At 42.9% G+C, this 15,715-nt stretch overlaps 1 protein-coding gene across 1 annotated transcript; it reads left to right on the top strand.

Moving 5' to 3' along the window:
* Positions 1-3,324: 3,324 nt before the first annotated feature.
* Positions 3,325-15,715, top strand: vps41 (VPS41 subunit of HOPS complex). The gene is made up of 28 exons (XM_068747828.1): positions 3,325-3,477; positions 3,746-3,784; positions 6,434-6,541; positions 7,835-7,912; positions 8,356-8,430; positions 9,403-9,465; positions 9,542-9,607; positions 11,050-11,169; positions 11,252-11,398; positions 11,487-11,553; positions 11,838-11,935; positions 12,028-12,157; positions 12,269-12,384; positions 12,470-12,588; positions 12,668-12,749; positions 12,827-12,919; positions 13,019-13,146; positions 13,253-13,397; positions 13,481-13,522; positions 13,616-13,666; positions 13,765-13,902; positions 13,982-14,036; positions 14,112-14,252; positions 14,347-14,483; positions 14,851-14,950; positions 15,038-15,082; positions 15,178-15,257; positions 15,402-15,715. Exons 1-28 carry the CDS (start codon positions 3,457-3,459, stop codon positions 15,480-15,482), a joined length of 2,565 nt encoding a protein of 854 aa, XP_068603929.1. The 5' UTR covers positions 3,325-3,456; the 3' UTR covers positions 15,483-15,715.

Below are 15,715 nucleotides of genomic sequence, written 5' to 3'. Positions count from 1 at the left end.
TGTTGTTAATTACTTAATTTTAAAAATGCCAGCTTCGCCTATTTGCGACCGCGCCGCCGAGTTGGGCGCATTTATTAATTTAAGCTTGGGGCGTAATGCAATCTCGCATAATGGGATAACTGTAATCTGATTGTCAAAACCCTTAATAATAAGAAAAGGATATTTAAGAAAGGTGAAATTGGAGGAATTGCATTACTCTTAGCAGCAGGTGTGTAATGGATTATCTTTTAAACCTGACCCTCCGACCTCTGGCGGGAGCCGTAATGCCAGTTTGTGTGTGTTTGTGCAAAAGGGGTTGGCGGAAGCAGAAAAGAGGGTCGCATTTCTCATTGGGCCGCAGCCCAGGAGCCGGTTGCAGGAACAAGAAAAAGCACTTGATCCTCCCTTTGCCCCCCCCCCCCCCCCAGTGGCTGAACGACCAGCGGTGAGCAGAGAGGCCTGAACGTCGCCAGAGTGAGGGTTTCCAGCCTGAGCCTCTGCTCCAAACGCTCCCTTGATCCTTTGGTTATTAAGAAAACAAGAATCAATACTCATTATTGATGTTGTAATGCTTATTACAATCCACCTATAATATGTATAGCAGCATTCATCATGGGCTTACCAAAGCAGTCTGAACACTAAATGGCTGTGTTTAGCCGTTTATGAGCGGTTAAGTGCAGTAATATTCCTACATGTGAGCGTTCTGTGCATCACATCCACTGACAGGCGTCATTAGTTTGTGCATTTGGGTACTTTTTGAGATAATAAATATTTAACTAGCCCCAATACAATGACATTTCACTATCTTCCATAAATATTCTGCATATTTTTTCAAAAATCATTCTCACGGGTTTATGTGGCTTAATGTCAGACATAATTGGATTTTTTTCTCCTGCAAACTTGTGAGTTAGATTCATTAAAAAAATTCAAGTAAGCAGCCGGATAGTCCCAATATAACATTAGTATTGACCATAAGAAATTATGTTTTTATCCCTTCAGTAAAATGTAATAATATATTATGATGTGAAGTGCCGATAATAAATGTTATTTAAAATATTTAAAGACAAGCCAAATTGTACATTAAATCAATACTTTGTTAAATGTTAGTGTTGATTTATACTTATAAGAAAGCTGAAATGAATAAAACTGTAACTTTATCAAGAACTTTTAAGTTTAGAATTCACAGAAAAATACTGCTGATTGTTAAATCTAAATCTCAGGTGGTTGATGGCATCTTTTACTGATGCTACAGAAAACTCAACTATAACACAATATATGATTAGGTACATTTTTATTTACACTTAGTACTCGTTTCACACTATTTTAATGTTTAATGTTGAAAATATCAAAGATTTAATCTTTAAATATTTGCGCTACTACAACAAAAACATCACTCATTCTGAAACACAGATTTTATCCCATAATGTGCTATGATAGACTATGATTTGTCTCCCCCTTAGGGTTATTAACCAAACTGTTCCCCTCTCTTCTGCTCAATGGATCCGCGATAGTTGCGAGAATTTCACCTAAACGCTTTAATTAATGCAGATGCCTAATAGTGTAATTAATAATAGCAAAGATTTAATCAGGAAAAAATGCATTAAGCTTGTGTTATTGTGTCTGTAAAACTATTTCAACCTCTCTCTCTGGAATCTGGATGCACGCTTCAGGAATAGCACACCAGTGGGTCAACATTTGACGTGATTTCTTTTCCGTGCTAATTAATATGCTCAGCCATTATCCTCCCCTACTCAGCTATAAGGCTAAAATGCCCCCCCCAGTGAATGGTTGGCTGGTCAGTGAAGGCTGAGGGCTATCAAAGCAGTGTATTAAAAGGAGCCCTTTGAAGCTTGTAAACCATGATGCCCAGCAGGTCCTCAGCAGATAGACACCTCTGATTGGTCAGGTGTGTGTTGTGTGCATTCGAGATCGATCCACGGCGCTGACATTCTGGAGCATCAAAGCTTTCAGCACACTAATCTGACTCCTCCTATGAGGGCAAGAGTTGTTTTTATTATTCTCCTTTTTATTCTATGAAATGAGCAGAGGGCCTCCCGCATGCTTATGATATGAAAGCGGACACGCCGCTGTTTTAAAGGCTCAAAACGGGATCAAATCATATTGAAATCAAGCGCAGACGCTAGATTTAGCAAACAATAAATAATGCAAAGCTATGGAGTGAGCGGCAGAGGATCAGAACCATCCACTGGGCATAACAGTGGCAGCATTGGCGTGACTACGCAGAGATTCACACACCACTGGAGACCCGCGACGCACACACACACACTCATGAAAGGTGTGAAAATCTGATTTCCCAAAAAGGATCGGTAATTCTCTGTGAGGGTTGGAAGCCACAATCAATAAATCATTGCTAAGTAGATTGTAAAGGGGAAAAAAATGATTCCCCCTTGGTATCAGTGCATTAGGATCCTCCTGAGGATGAATGAGGAGAGATGGAGGGGTGAGACAATCTCAATAAAGAAGAGGCGAATCCTACCGTTAGCATTCATCCGGACTTTGGCAAGCAGCTGACAGCAAGGTGAAGAAAGACCAGGTGGGGTTAGTCTGAGGGATTCCAGGAACGTCTGGAGATGCACAAAATCAAGAAGATGATATTATGTGATACCTTTAACACATAATAGGTAGTAATTGTTTGATTATTATTTGTGACAGACACTTTTTATCCAGGGAAAAAACAAGGTACAGTATATTAGTTCAAATATATTGCATCATTTTTTAGATTAAAAAAAATACTTGACCGCTTACGCAACACTTTTCTGACATTCCCACTTTGCAGTCAAATTTTATAGAAACTTTAAAAAAAATGAACTCAAAGATGACAATGCACGGATAAAATGTGCTTAATGTTGGCCATTATATTCTTTATCAATTTAATTAATATGTTTGATTACCCATTCATTAATTTTGAATGACCTCAAGGAAAGACTCGATTGAAGACCTACATTTGTTCAGACTCACCTCAAAATGTAATTAAATCTTCCTTAACCCATCTCTTCACAAATCCGTCCTCAAAATCCATCCCCATCTAGATAATTAACGACAGACACGCTAATTTGGATGGTGCCAATAGCCTAAATGTGCCTACAAATGAGCACATTTAAAACGAATAAAATTTTTTATTTGTTTAAAATATAGATATCCCTTAGTAAAATGTAAATAGAATGGAGCCAATCAACCTAATCTTCTCTTTTTCATGAATTTGGGTTAACTCTTCTCTTTTCGTGGTTGTTGCTGTAGCATCGCCTCTGAAAAAAACTCCAGTTCCCATAATGCTTTACGCGTTGTATTAGTCATGTGATTTACATTATACCAGGAGGACCAGGCTTCGACAACAAACATAACCTTGTCCTCTTATAGATGTCGCTAACATGAGGCAAACCTAACAACGGTGTCGATGACGTTTAATATGATTGATTTATTTTAAAACGATTATTCTGTCGGATACAGCGAATAGAAATGGCGGAAGTGGTGGAGCAGGTAAGCATAGCATGCTAACGCTAGCTGGCTAATGTTGATGTTTTATACTTAGAAGCATTTTGCTTGTTATCTAACCGTGTCGGGTGGACAGCGTGCATTTGTGACGTGACAGCTCTGAATGATGGTTTATGTGAAAAAATAATCGGATGCGTTCAGTCAATTTATACTATTGTCATATTTGACTTGAGATTTAAACGACATGGCGTTTTAATACATTCAGATTTGGGACTGATTGTTGAAATCCTCTCAAAATGTCTCTTCATTAAAGGGGAGAAGACAAAGTGAGGAATTCACAGACGACTCAGAGGTAAAAACACAATTTCTACTGTGCTATTTCCTTTCTCCACACAAAAGGACAAAGATTAAGTATAATATTAAGAAAAATAGTTGATGACTGATGACATGAGTCTGCATTCTTCTGCCATTTTATCACTGCTTTTTTTCCATATGCTTGCTGCCGACTGGAAGAATCGTAATCCACAGTCAGCCTTTATCAACCTCTCTTGATCCCAGAAGGATCTTTGTCAGAATTTGAGAAGTGTCAAAACACTCATGAATTACAGATGGCTTTCCCCTGATCCATCAATATTATTACAGAGTTTGGACATGTTGCAGTGCTGTTGTGCTTCTCGAGAATCACAAGTAGGCTAAATAAAATATGTCTTTATGCATCAGTCTGGCAAGGAGGACGGATTTTATGAGAAGCAAATATCACAGAGAGGCTGCAGCACCTCAGAGAAGAAAATAGCTGAGAGTGAGTGACGGGAAACAGGGAAAACGCCGGGCTTCTAAATAGAAAGAGTTCCTACATCCCATTTTTCTGTCTGTGCACATTGAGTTCGGTACGTCTGGAACACAAGTAAACAAGGACTCAGGACTGTGAGACGATGTCGTCCCCAAGTGCTTTCAAAAATCAGATTTTGTTTTAACCTAAGATTCCGACAGTGTGATTTAGCTTCTGCTGACTGTTACTGCTCTTATCTGGTTGGGATATGCCTCACTGGATCCAGGCATTGATGGTCTGTGGGTTTCACCCTCTGCTGCTCAAAAAGGATAGAAATTATTCTTGAAACTCAGAGGCATTATTTTTTTTTACTGCTTTTGGAATTTGGTTGGAAATAAGTTTTGTTTTTAGAGCAATGGATCAAATCATTTAATTATTATTCTTGATACACTTTTTTTTCCTTCCCCATCTCACTTCCATGACCTGCCAGCAGGGGCAGAGTCCACTGGTTACAAAAGTCTTGACTCGTATGTAAGCTTATGAGAAAACAAACCTTTTTTTCCCCCACTTCATTTATAAACTCATTAAACGATATCTTTGGTTGCGGCTAGTTTCACTTCCGCTAAATTACAACATGCTGATTATAGTTTTGGATATACTTTAAGGCGTGAAATGAATATAATGCTACATTCGGCATTCCCAGATTGAGGTCAGGTCAGTGTTCGGCCACCGCGTCGGATCATGATTGCCGTATTTTGTTTTAATGATCTAACGCAGAAGAACATACGTTTGTCTGGTTTCTCCTGCAGTTTGTTCAGGACGGAAGAAAGCATATCTTCCTTTCTTTTGTCTTGGAAGCAGAATTTCACCAACATCGTATAAGGTTGGATTCATATTGTTTTATCTTAACCGCCAGTAGACCGCGGAGGAGATGGTTGTGACGCAACTCAGTAGTTGATCAGACTGAAGGTAGAAGTTTAAAAACGGGTCGTTTTTTCCTCTTTGTTGTTTGATACACCTTTGAAAGCCGTGACAAATGCCCTCGCATCAGAGACCTCGCAACCGGAATACACAGGAAATAGCCTAGATAGGGTGCTGCTGGGTGGGAAAGGATTGTTTTTGAAAATAACATTTTTTTAACACGCTGTCGTGTCCCCCCCCCTCCTCCAAACCAATAGCACATAATGGGAGACAGTGTTTTGAGTTGATGCACCCTCTGGGTAGCCGTAGACTGTAGCATTGGTTATAAACTGAATTACGGGTAATATTCAGACTGTGACTGGCCACAAATGTTGGCTCACGGTGGAAAGCGTAACACAGTAGAATACCTTAAGTTTCCTTCACGAAGTCACTCGATTCATGTTTGTCGCCGGGGATGAAGGGCCCCGTGAAAAAATAACTTTATGCTGCATTTCAACCGAGGTAATGGAAATTGTTTTTTGTGCATAATATCTCCTGATAAACACAAGCAAGACGTGAATTTGTTTGAAGACGAGTGGCCAATAGTGGAGTCCTGCAGGGGGGGGACAGGGTCCTGCAGGGGGGGACAGGGTCCTACAGGGGGGGGACAGGGTCCTGCAGGGGGGAGGGACAGGGTCCTGCAGGGGGGGACAGGGTCCTGCAGGGGGGACAGGGTCCTGCAGGGGGGTGCAGGGTCCTGCAGGGGGGGACAGGGTCCTGCCGAATGCATCAGTGATTTATCGTTGGAGTAGATTTTTAGTCAGAATTCTGGTGAGGTGTAAAAAGGATCCTTTATTTCCCTTTAAAGCAAATACAAGATGAACCAATAAAATATCCAATAGGTTAGGTAGGTTGGAAAAGTTCATTTTAAAACTAAACAAAATCTAGTTTAAAACAACACCTGCATTTATTTTTTTATGGTTGCACACAAAAAAACAAAAATAAAAGAAGAGGTTCGTCTGACTTTTAGAGGATATTAAACAAAATGTTGAGCCGCAAGGCAGGGGGGGCAGTTGAATTTGACTGCCCCCCCTGCCTTGTGTGAAAGCAGCTTCAGTCAAGTTGAATTGCATTAAACTGTTCGTGAAAACATTCACTACTAGTGAGCAGAAACTCCACAAGGTGACTTTAAGTTTTCTTATAGATTCTCAGGTGACTTGCGTTTGTACAGTTCACTTTGTCGGCGTCTTTCAAAGAACAATGTGGGCAGTAACATCTGTCCTAATGGCACGGTGAGAAGAGCTTGTCACCCGAGTCTCCTTCTTCCACCAGGAGGAGGACAGCGAAGAGGAGCCCAAGCTCAAGTACGAGAGGCTCTCCAATGGGGTGACGGAAATCCTCCAGAAGGATGCAGCCAGCTGCATGACCGTCCACGACAAGGTAAAGGGTCGTAAGCCGCCGCCCACCAAGGACGTCTCGGTCCCGACGCGCACACATTTGAGAAGACGTCCCCTGTTCAATCTGAAAAGGCAGCCCATTCTTTTCTCACCTTCCCCTGCTTTTCCCTCTCGGGGAGCCACGTCGAGAGGCGCCGGCCACTATTGTCTCCACCCGTTTCTGTTCCCTCGCTCCTCTCCTCTGTTCGTCCGCCGCTGATATTTTTAAGAGGGCCTCTCCGAGCGAGGTGGCTAATCGATGTGGCACCGGCAGCACGCTTGCACGCCTGAGCAGAGCAAAAGTCGCGACCAGTCATGTCTCCTCTCCTGATATTTTATTTAACCGCTATTGATTTTCATTTATTTATTTTTTACTTTGAAGATTTCATCCCTTCCACTTTTGTTTTTTCAACCTTAAAATAACAATCGCAAATTCCAGACTTCACCCGTTGCATCCTGACGTCTACCAGTTTGGGCTCACACCGGTCCCGCCACAAAGAGACGCAACCTTTAAGCCACCGGCGGCACACACTGACTCGTGTTGCCTCACATTTTAAGTGTCTGAATCCGAATTTCATTTGAACAATTCCATTCTGATAAATCCCCTTTTTAAAAGTCGCTCTGCCTCACAAGGTTGAACCCTTTATTTATTTATTTTTGGTTATTTTATTTGGGGAGATTGCAAGGGGGGGGGCTCTGTCTGACATGCTCAGCTGTGCCTGTAAATATAAGCATTTCATTATAGACTGCACTGAAGCATGGTGGGCTCGCCACACATCCCACATGCTGGTCTAGAAGAGCGGGGGGATTAGGAGGAGGGGAGCACATACATAATCTAATGCCAAAAGCTCCCAGTTTCTATAATTTTATTTTGTCCCAGTGGACGCGTGCACACACACACACACACACACGCGCACACATTTGTTGAAGCACAAAACAGAAACCGGTTGCTGCTCGGGAGAAATAATGGCTCCTCTGGCCAGGGAGGTGAGCATGGGAAGAAGTCATGTACAGTGCATTTATTATGCTTAAGCATTTTAATTTGAGGAGGGAAAATGCCATTTCACACTGTATGCTTTAATAAATAGGGCTTTTCCTCCCTCTGCAATTTCACAGTTTTGCCTCCAAGCCCACCCAATCCCCACTCCGCCCATGCCGCTCCAGCTCTGCAAAGAAGTTTTCTTTTTCTCATTTTTTTCTTTCCACGGCCGTCATCAGCACAAGATTTGACTCTGAAATTCTGACTTTCTTCCGGGTGTCCTTTGTTTAATTTGCGTTATATGTCATCCCTTCTCAGTTCCTTGCCCTTGGTACCCACTTTGGAAAAGTCTTCCTGCTGGACATCCAAGGAAATCTGACTCAGAAGTTTGAAATTGTGAGTAGACTAAAATCACTCTTTAATTACGATTTTCTTTTCAGGACAGGGTTGAGTGATATAGCCAAACACACAATAATGTGTTTGTGATTTTGTGATGCTGCTATCAACGGGTCAAAGTTTTGTCAGGTATTAATCGAATACCTAAAAAGAAAAATGTTTTTTTCAGCTGCATTTGTTCTAATGTTATGCCATTTGGTTGATCCTTTTACCGAATAAGCCTTTTAGTGTCATGAAAACGTTGGCAGCGAATTAACACCCCTCACCTTCTCAGGTTTTAGGCCACGCCCGATGCTTCCATTACAGACTCGGATTTTTAGCATTTTTGCTTTTTCTGCCACTTCACTTAACGGGTTAAAATGTCAGCCGGCAATATTTGACAGGCCAGAAAAGGATATTTGCCTGCCTCTATAAAAAGATGCCTTGATTCTGTGTCTCTGCAGAGTTCGGTGAAGATTAACCAGATCAGTCTGGATGACAGTGGAGAGCATGTGGGCATCTGCTCCGAGGATGGGAAGGTGAGATTTTTCTCTGTGCTCATCGGTACCGATCCCTGGGCCTGTGCAAAAACACTCTGTGGCTTTTTTTTTCTTTCCATCTTTCGTAATTCTTCCTTGGAATCACAGAAAAGTCGTATCAGTTTTCGGCTTTACGCTAATGACGTGGATCTTTCAGATGATTTTCGGATAGCAGTTGTTTCCCCAGCCTGAGCATTAGCCTTAGTATCGCCACATCTAGACATAAATATATTTTCATGATGGGGGGGGGGGGGGGGGGGGATTCATAAAAAACATTGTAACTGTTTCCAAGGCTCGAACTCCGATCCATCGTAGCTGCCAGTCAACAATCGGCCATCGATGGATACCTTGCTGTTATCTTGTCTCTCCTCATCATTACCACCATCCGTCATGGATTTCACAGTCAAGATATGCTCTCTGATATCCCCCCCCCCATCTCCCAGCATTCCGACGGCAATAAACTCGATCCTGTCGCTCAGAAAGTGGAGCAGACAATTAAAATCAACAGCAATTTGTTTGCCCTCTACTAATTCAGTTGGGTGTTAATCCCTCCGAAATCGAACTTAATCCGTGATTGTTGGTGCAGCCCCCCCCCCCCCCCCCCCAAAAAGAGAGATTGCATCAGAGTTCTGTGTTGTTCCCCTACCTTAAAAGCAATGCCCTCTTTTGGGCCTCAGGTGAAGAGAAACTGGGGTGTCGTGGATCCTAAAGGGCCTTTAGGGTTGCTTGTAACCAACTGAGGATGTGGCCGAGTCCAAGATGAGAACTCCTGTTTCTAAACCCGGCGGGGTTCGAAGAATCAACTTGTCCCGCTAATTGGTGACCCAGCGGAGAAGCGGGAAGCCAATCAAAGGCTTTTCTCTCTCCAATTCCCCTCGCTGACCTCCGATTTTTGCAGAGGCAGCAATTAAAGGGGAGATTTGAGTTATTCACCTTCGCCTGCCTTTTTCCGCTGCCTCATCTCTGCTCCAGGTGCAAGTGGTCGGTCTCTATACGAGAGAGGGCTTCCACACCAACTTTGACTGTCCCATCAAAGTAAGTTGACGAAAGAAAACTCTAGTTCTGGCTTTCCAAGACGGTTTAATCCATATGTTGTGCGTCGTTTTTACAGGTGGTGGCGTTGCACCCTCAATTTGCCAAATCGAACTACAAACAGTTTGTCACTGGAGGCAATAAGGTACGTTTGACTCATCCCTTCTTCTCTTTCACCTTATGTACAGTGTAAGATATTTCCTGCTGCAACGATTCATCCCGATTGTGCCTGGGTGGAGCCTAATCCTCCAAACTCCCTGTTTGTGGGCTTGGCTGAAGGCGATGCACACGCCTGTGTCTGGTGTGAAAGGCTCTTACTTTCCTGTCTCTTTGTTGGTCTCACGAGAGCCGCCCATTTTTTTTTTTGCAAAGTGCTGTTTGCTCACCTGGTGTTTGAAAAGCAATTCTTCACAAGCGCAGCAAGTAGGTGTCATTATCGAGAAGGTGCGTAGTCTTCGGATTTCCGGGCGCACGGTGGTGATCTCTTTCCTGAACGTTGTCTCTGGGAGGTAGGCCACGACAGAAAGGGAAAAGTTTGACGTCGTATTTATCATTTTCATGTCTTTTGGAAGTAAAACCAGCCGTCAGTTATTGCACACAGCTTTAAATCGCATCTAAGTAGCGTTGTTGCAAAACTGGCCTTAAATAAAGCATTCTGACATTTATACAACAACCGCGAAGAAAAACAACTTTTTTTTCTTACGAAACCCCATTGTTAGGGTTACTTTGCCATTTTCTTTCAATTGCTGCTGATTCCTCTCGGTTCCAAGTGGCGAAGGCCTCCGCAATGTGCCTGCGATGAAAATCAATAAGCCTCAACAGGAGCCACATCCTGTCAAAGGAAATTCAATTTTGTCTCCACGGTTCTTTTGTCATATCATCTCTTTGTAGAGCAAACTGTTTATTAACATAGTACGACCTGTGGATTTAAAGCGCCTATGCAACCTTCTCTCTGCATCCTCACTAATAGTATACACCTATCGGGGTCTCTTTTTCTTTTAAAAAATAGTTTACGTAGTCGGAATGGCAACGATGCAGAGAGTGGGAATGCCAAGGCTTTGTCCTTAAAAGCATTCCCAATGCGAGGTCTGAGCAGTAAAATATGTGCTTTATCGAATCAGTGCTTTGTTTAAAAAAGAAAGTACACAAAAGAGGAAACGATGAATGCACATGGCATGAAATCATTTTTACATTCTTCTGTATTTTGCGTTGAACTACAATAAGTAGCGTGTGGCCATTATGAATGTAAGAAGGATGAAATGCATCTAGTTGAAAACCTTTTATTGCTTTCACTCCAGATTTTTACTCGGAAGTCACAACCTCCAACTGTAAAAAGAGTGTGCAGCTTTGTCACTCTGATGAAAGATTACGTCTTCTTTATCCATAAATACACTAAAGTGGAATTAAGTTAATTTTCACGTGAACTAAAATCAGATTTTACCTCATCGTTTTGCTGCGTGATGAAGAAAGTTCCTTCACAACTAGGTCCCTGAAGCTGTTGCTGTTGAAATGCGATGTTCATCCACTGCCCTCTGTAGGTCAGACTGCGCAACTGCACTCTTAGACGCTCTGAATTTCTCTCCTAAGCTGCTTCTGTATGAAAGAAACTGGTTGAATCGCTGGAAGATGTCTGCGATCCATGAAGGGGAGGGTTCGATCACTAATGTCCAGTGGCGAGCCAACCTGCTCGCTTGGTCCAACAATGTGGTGAGTGACCAGTTTTACACCCCAGTAAAAAAAAAAGCACTCAGTATTTACTGTGACATTACTAAAATGTGGGTTCTTTTAGGGAGTTAAAATCTACGATTTTGGGACAAAACAACGGATCACAAATGTTTTGCGGGACAATGTGAGTCTGAGGCCCGACATGTACCCATGCAGCTTATGTTGGAAGGACGACGCCACGCTCATTGTTGGCTGGGGAACTTCCATAAAGGTTTGCTACGTTTCTATTTAACTCCATTCGTCATAACAGACAATAATCTTTACGTTTTTTTTTCCCGAATGTTGTAATTTCTTCGCAGATCTGTGTCGTGAAAGAGCGAAATCCTACAGAAGTGAGAGATCTGCCCAGTCGCTACGTGGAAATAGGTACAAAATAAAGTGGGAGCCACGTTTTAGTTCATCAGGATGTCAGTTTACCTGCCCACTTATAAATACACAGGTGATGAAGGAACGTTTTAACAAGTAGCACGAATGGGAGGCTAGGTTCAGGCTACAAAAAGCTGTGTTTTGAAGATGTAGTTCACAAATGTGGAGGACGTTTCGATATCAGCGCTCCCAACACACTGTTACGTTAAATGCACCACAACGGGAGGCCTTTTGTCGTACCCGTGGTAATTCTTTTGTCTGTTTTCTCTGTTGTTTCAAAACAGTTTCTGCCTTTGAGACAGATTTTTTCATAAGCGGTTTGGCGCCGCTGGCCGACCAGCTCGTCGTTTTGTACTTTGTGAAGGAGAACTCCGATCAGATGGTAATGATGTCTACTTTCAGACATTTTTTTAGAAAGAATGTCTGAAAGCTGTCTGTAGCTTCCCTACAGTTTGTGTGTGTGTGTGCGTGCAGGATGACGACTTTCGGGCTCGGCCTCGCCTCGACATCATCCAGCCCGTCCACGAGAGCTGCGAGGAAATCTCTTCGGATGCTCTGACTGTGCGCAACTTCCAGGACAATGAATGCAGGGACTACCGCCTCGGTGAAATGTCACGCAGCCTGTTGCTGCACGCTGATTTCATTACGCACCGACGTATCAAATGTCAGCCGCAATGCGCAGCACGCTCAGACGTAAATGCATTTTCGTCAACAGAGCATTCGGAAGGAGAGTCGCTCTTCTACATCATCAGTCCCAAAGATATTGTCGTGGCCAAAGAGCGAGACCAGGACGATCATATCGATTGGCTGCTCGAAAAGAAGAAATATGAGGTTTGGCTTCATTGCACTTTGTGAGTAAAAGGTCACGGCCCGGCGGCGACGCGGCTTCAACCATGCCGTCGTCTTATTGCGACAGGAGGCACTGATGGCTGCAGAGATCAGCTTCAAAAACATCAAGAGACATGACGTCCAGAAGATCGGGATGGCTTTCATCGACCACTTGGTGGAGAGAGGAGAGTATGACGGCGCTGCCAGGTGGGTTTGGATGTCCAGTTTGTGTTTTGGATAAAGAGCCATCTGAATCATTCCAGTTTTTCATTTTTGTTTTCTTCAGGAAGTGTCAAAAGGTTCTTGGAAAAAACATGGACATGTGGGAAAATGAGGTTTACAGATTCAGGACTATTGGACAGTTGAAGGTCGGTCAGCTCTGTGTGCTTAAATGTTTGCCGTATTTGCCGTTTACCTTAAGATTTCTCCTCTTCTCTCGTTTCAGGCCATCAGTCAGTATTTGCCAAGAGGGGATCTGCGCCTCAGACCGGCCATCTATGAAATGATCTTGCATGAATTTCTCCAAACCGATTACGAGGTGCTCGAGTCGTGACATCCTGCAACAAAGTCCAACGTTATTCCCATCCGTTCGCTATCAGCTAATTGTCTTTAAACGCTTCTTGTTCTTTCCACAAAGGGTTTTGCCACCCTGGTCCGTGAATGGCCCGGAGAGCTTTATAATAACATGGCCATTGTTCAGGCTGTCAACGACCACCTGAAGAGGGACCCCAATAACAGAACTCTGCTCACCACATTGGCCGAACTGTGCGTAATCCTGACACACACACACACACTGATATTTATGCGCGTCTCTTAGCTACTAAACTCCAAACCAACTTTTTGTAAAGTGACTCTCTTTATGCTGCCTCAGGTACACGTATGATCAACGCTACGGCAAGGCCTTAGAAATCTACCTGAGGCTGAGGCACAAGGATGTTTATCAGCTCATCCACAAACACGACCTTTTCTCCTCCATAGAGGACAAGATCGTTCTCCTCATGGACTTTGACAAAGAGGTAAAAACACGTCAAACAGCAGTCTAAAAGTCTGGGGCTGATCTTCCATTTGAGTAATGCATTCACAAAGCTTTCCTCTTTAGAAAGCTGTCGACATGCTGCTCGACAACGAAGACAAGATATCGGTCAGTGTAGCTGTAGCTTCTCCCGGCGTTTCATGAAGGATCTGATGATGATCTGCCGTTCGCTGATCTGCTCTCTCTCCTCTCTGCTCGTAGATGGACAGGGTGGTTGAAGAACTAGCAAACAGGCCTGAGCTCCTGCATGTGGTGAATTGAGGTTATCATATAAGATTTGGAATACAACCGTGTTATCTCGAGACTGAATTCCAAATTGGATTTGGTTTGTTGTTTCCCCCCCCAAACAGTATCTCCATAAACTGTTCAAGAGGGACCACCACAAAGGCCAGAAGTACCACGAGAGACAGATCGGCCTGTATGCCGAATACGACCGTCCGAATCTCCTGCCCTTCCTCAGGGATAGCACGCACTGCCCGCTGGAAAAGGTGGGCCTCCTACCTGTTGCTATTACTGCACGTTGGATTCACTGAAACCAGTCATGTTGTCTCTTTGTTTTATTCTCAGGCTTTGGAGGTGTGTCAGCAGAGGAACTTTGTCGAGGAGACCGTCTTCCTGCTCAGTAAATTTATGTCTGTTTTTTCAAAAGTGTGCTTGAGATGTTTTCCAGGAAGCTAATCCTAAATGTTGCTTGCAGGCAGGATGGGGAATTGCAAGCAAGCCCTGCAGATGATCATGAAGGAGCTGGAGGATGTGGACAAGGCCATAGAGTTTGCGAAGGAGCAGGACGATGCAGAGCTCTGGGAGGACCTCATCTCTTACTCGATTGATAAACCGCGTACGATGCCGTCTCCTATTGACTCGTCTCATTCTGTCTGTCTCGTTCTATTTCCCCACTTCCGTGATATTCCTTCCTATTATCGTCTCCCCAGCATTCATCACCGGCCTCCTTAATAACATCGGCACTCACGTGGATCCCATCCTGCTCATCCATCGCATTAAAGAGGGCATGGAAATCCCAAACCTCAGAGATTCACTTGTAAAAATCCTCCAGGATTATAATTTACAGGTTAGGAACACTCCTCTTCTATTATACTTTTTTTTCCCACTTAATATCCTTATAAAATAGAAGTCCAACCCATCGCGGTTGCGCAATATAGTTTGTATTTATTTTTAGATTCAAGATTAAGTAAAGCATATAATGAATTAATAAACCGTCAATAATTAAATGCACAACATTACTTAATGTAAACAAATCAAAATGATCATTCAAGCACAAATGAATAGTAAAAAAAAGCTCTTTTATTTTGTGTTTATTTCATTTATTTTGACTTTAGCACTAATCAGCGATGAATGTGATGTAACTGTGTCATTGTAAGGACTCGTCATCGTGGATTTGACTTTGTCTTACGGTTTTCTGTCATCTTGTTTCTAAGATTCTCCTGAGGGAGGGATGTAAGAAGATCCTGGTGGCCGACTCCCTGTCTCTCCTCCAGAAGATGCACCGAACGCAGATGAGAGGAGTCAGGGTGGACGGTGGGTGTGCGCTCCTTGGAATCCTCAAAGCAAAACTTGGATGTCATTTTTAAAGTGCACTCATGCAAGTGGTGGTTTCCTTTTCAGAGGAGAACATCTGTGAATCGTGTCACGCTACAATATTACCATCAGGTGGGTTTCCTACTCAGTTATTGTCCATGTTAATTTCATCCTTCTATTCTGAATGAAAGATGCTCATTGTGTTCTGCATCACGTTTTTGTTCCAGACATGGCCAAGCCCTTCAGTGTGGTGGTTTTTCACTGCAGGCACATGTTTCACAAGGAGTGTTTACCTTCTTCAGGAGTGGTGCGTAACTTCACTCTTTAGACAACACAACAAATTAGCTCTTTTAAGTGTTAAATTGCACATGAATCACATCTTTATATCACTCGGGTGTTATTTTCTTTCAGCTTGGGTAACTCGCGTATCCGTCTGTCTTTCCTGTTTCAGATTCCCGGCATGCAGTTTTGTAACATCTGCAGTGCAAAAAGGCGAGGGCCAGGAAGTGGAATCCTGGAAATGAATAAATAAAACAGGGTTTATGCACTCAAAATGTCATTGATTCCTTTGCCACCACCCTCTATGCTCTCTGTCGGCGGGTTGATCAATAAATATCACTTTTCCTCAGTCACTGAACTGGATTCAAGCAAAAATGCAAAGTATTTATGTTAGATATAACGTTGACATCTAACAAATGTGCTGCACTTGTTTGTCTTGCACTAATGTGATTTAATGATGAAATGTCTGAAAAATAAAATCATATA

The sequence above is a fragment of the Brachionichthys hirsutus genome, chromosome 14 (genome assembly GCF_040956055.1).
Source record: "Brachionichthys hirsutus isolate HB-005 chromosome 14, CSIRO-AGI_Bhir_v1, whole genome shotgun sequence".
NCBI lineage: Eukaryota > Metazoa > Chordata > Actinopteri > Lophiiformes > Brachionichthyidae > Brachionichthys > Brachionichthys hirsutus.
This window is presented reverse-complemented; position numbering and strand designations above follow the sequence as displayed.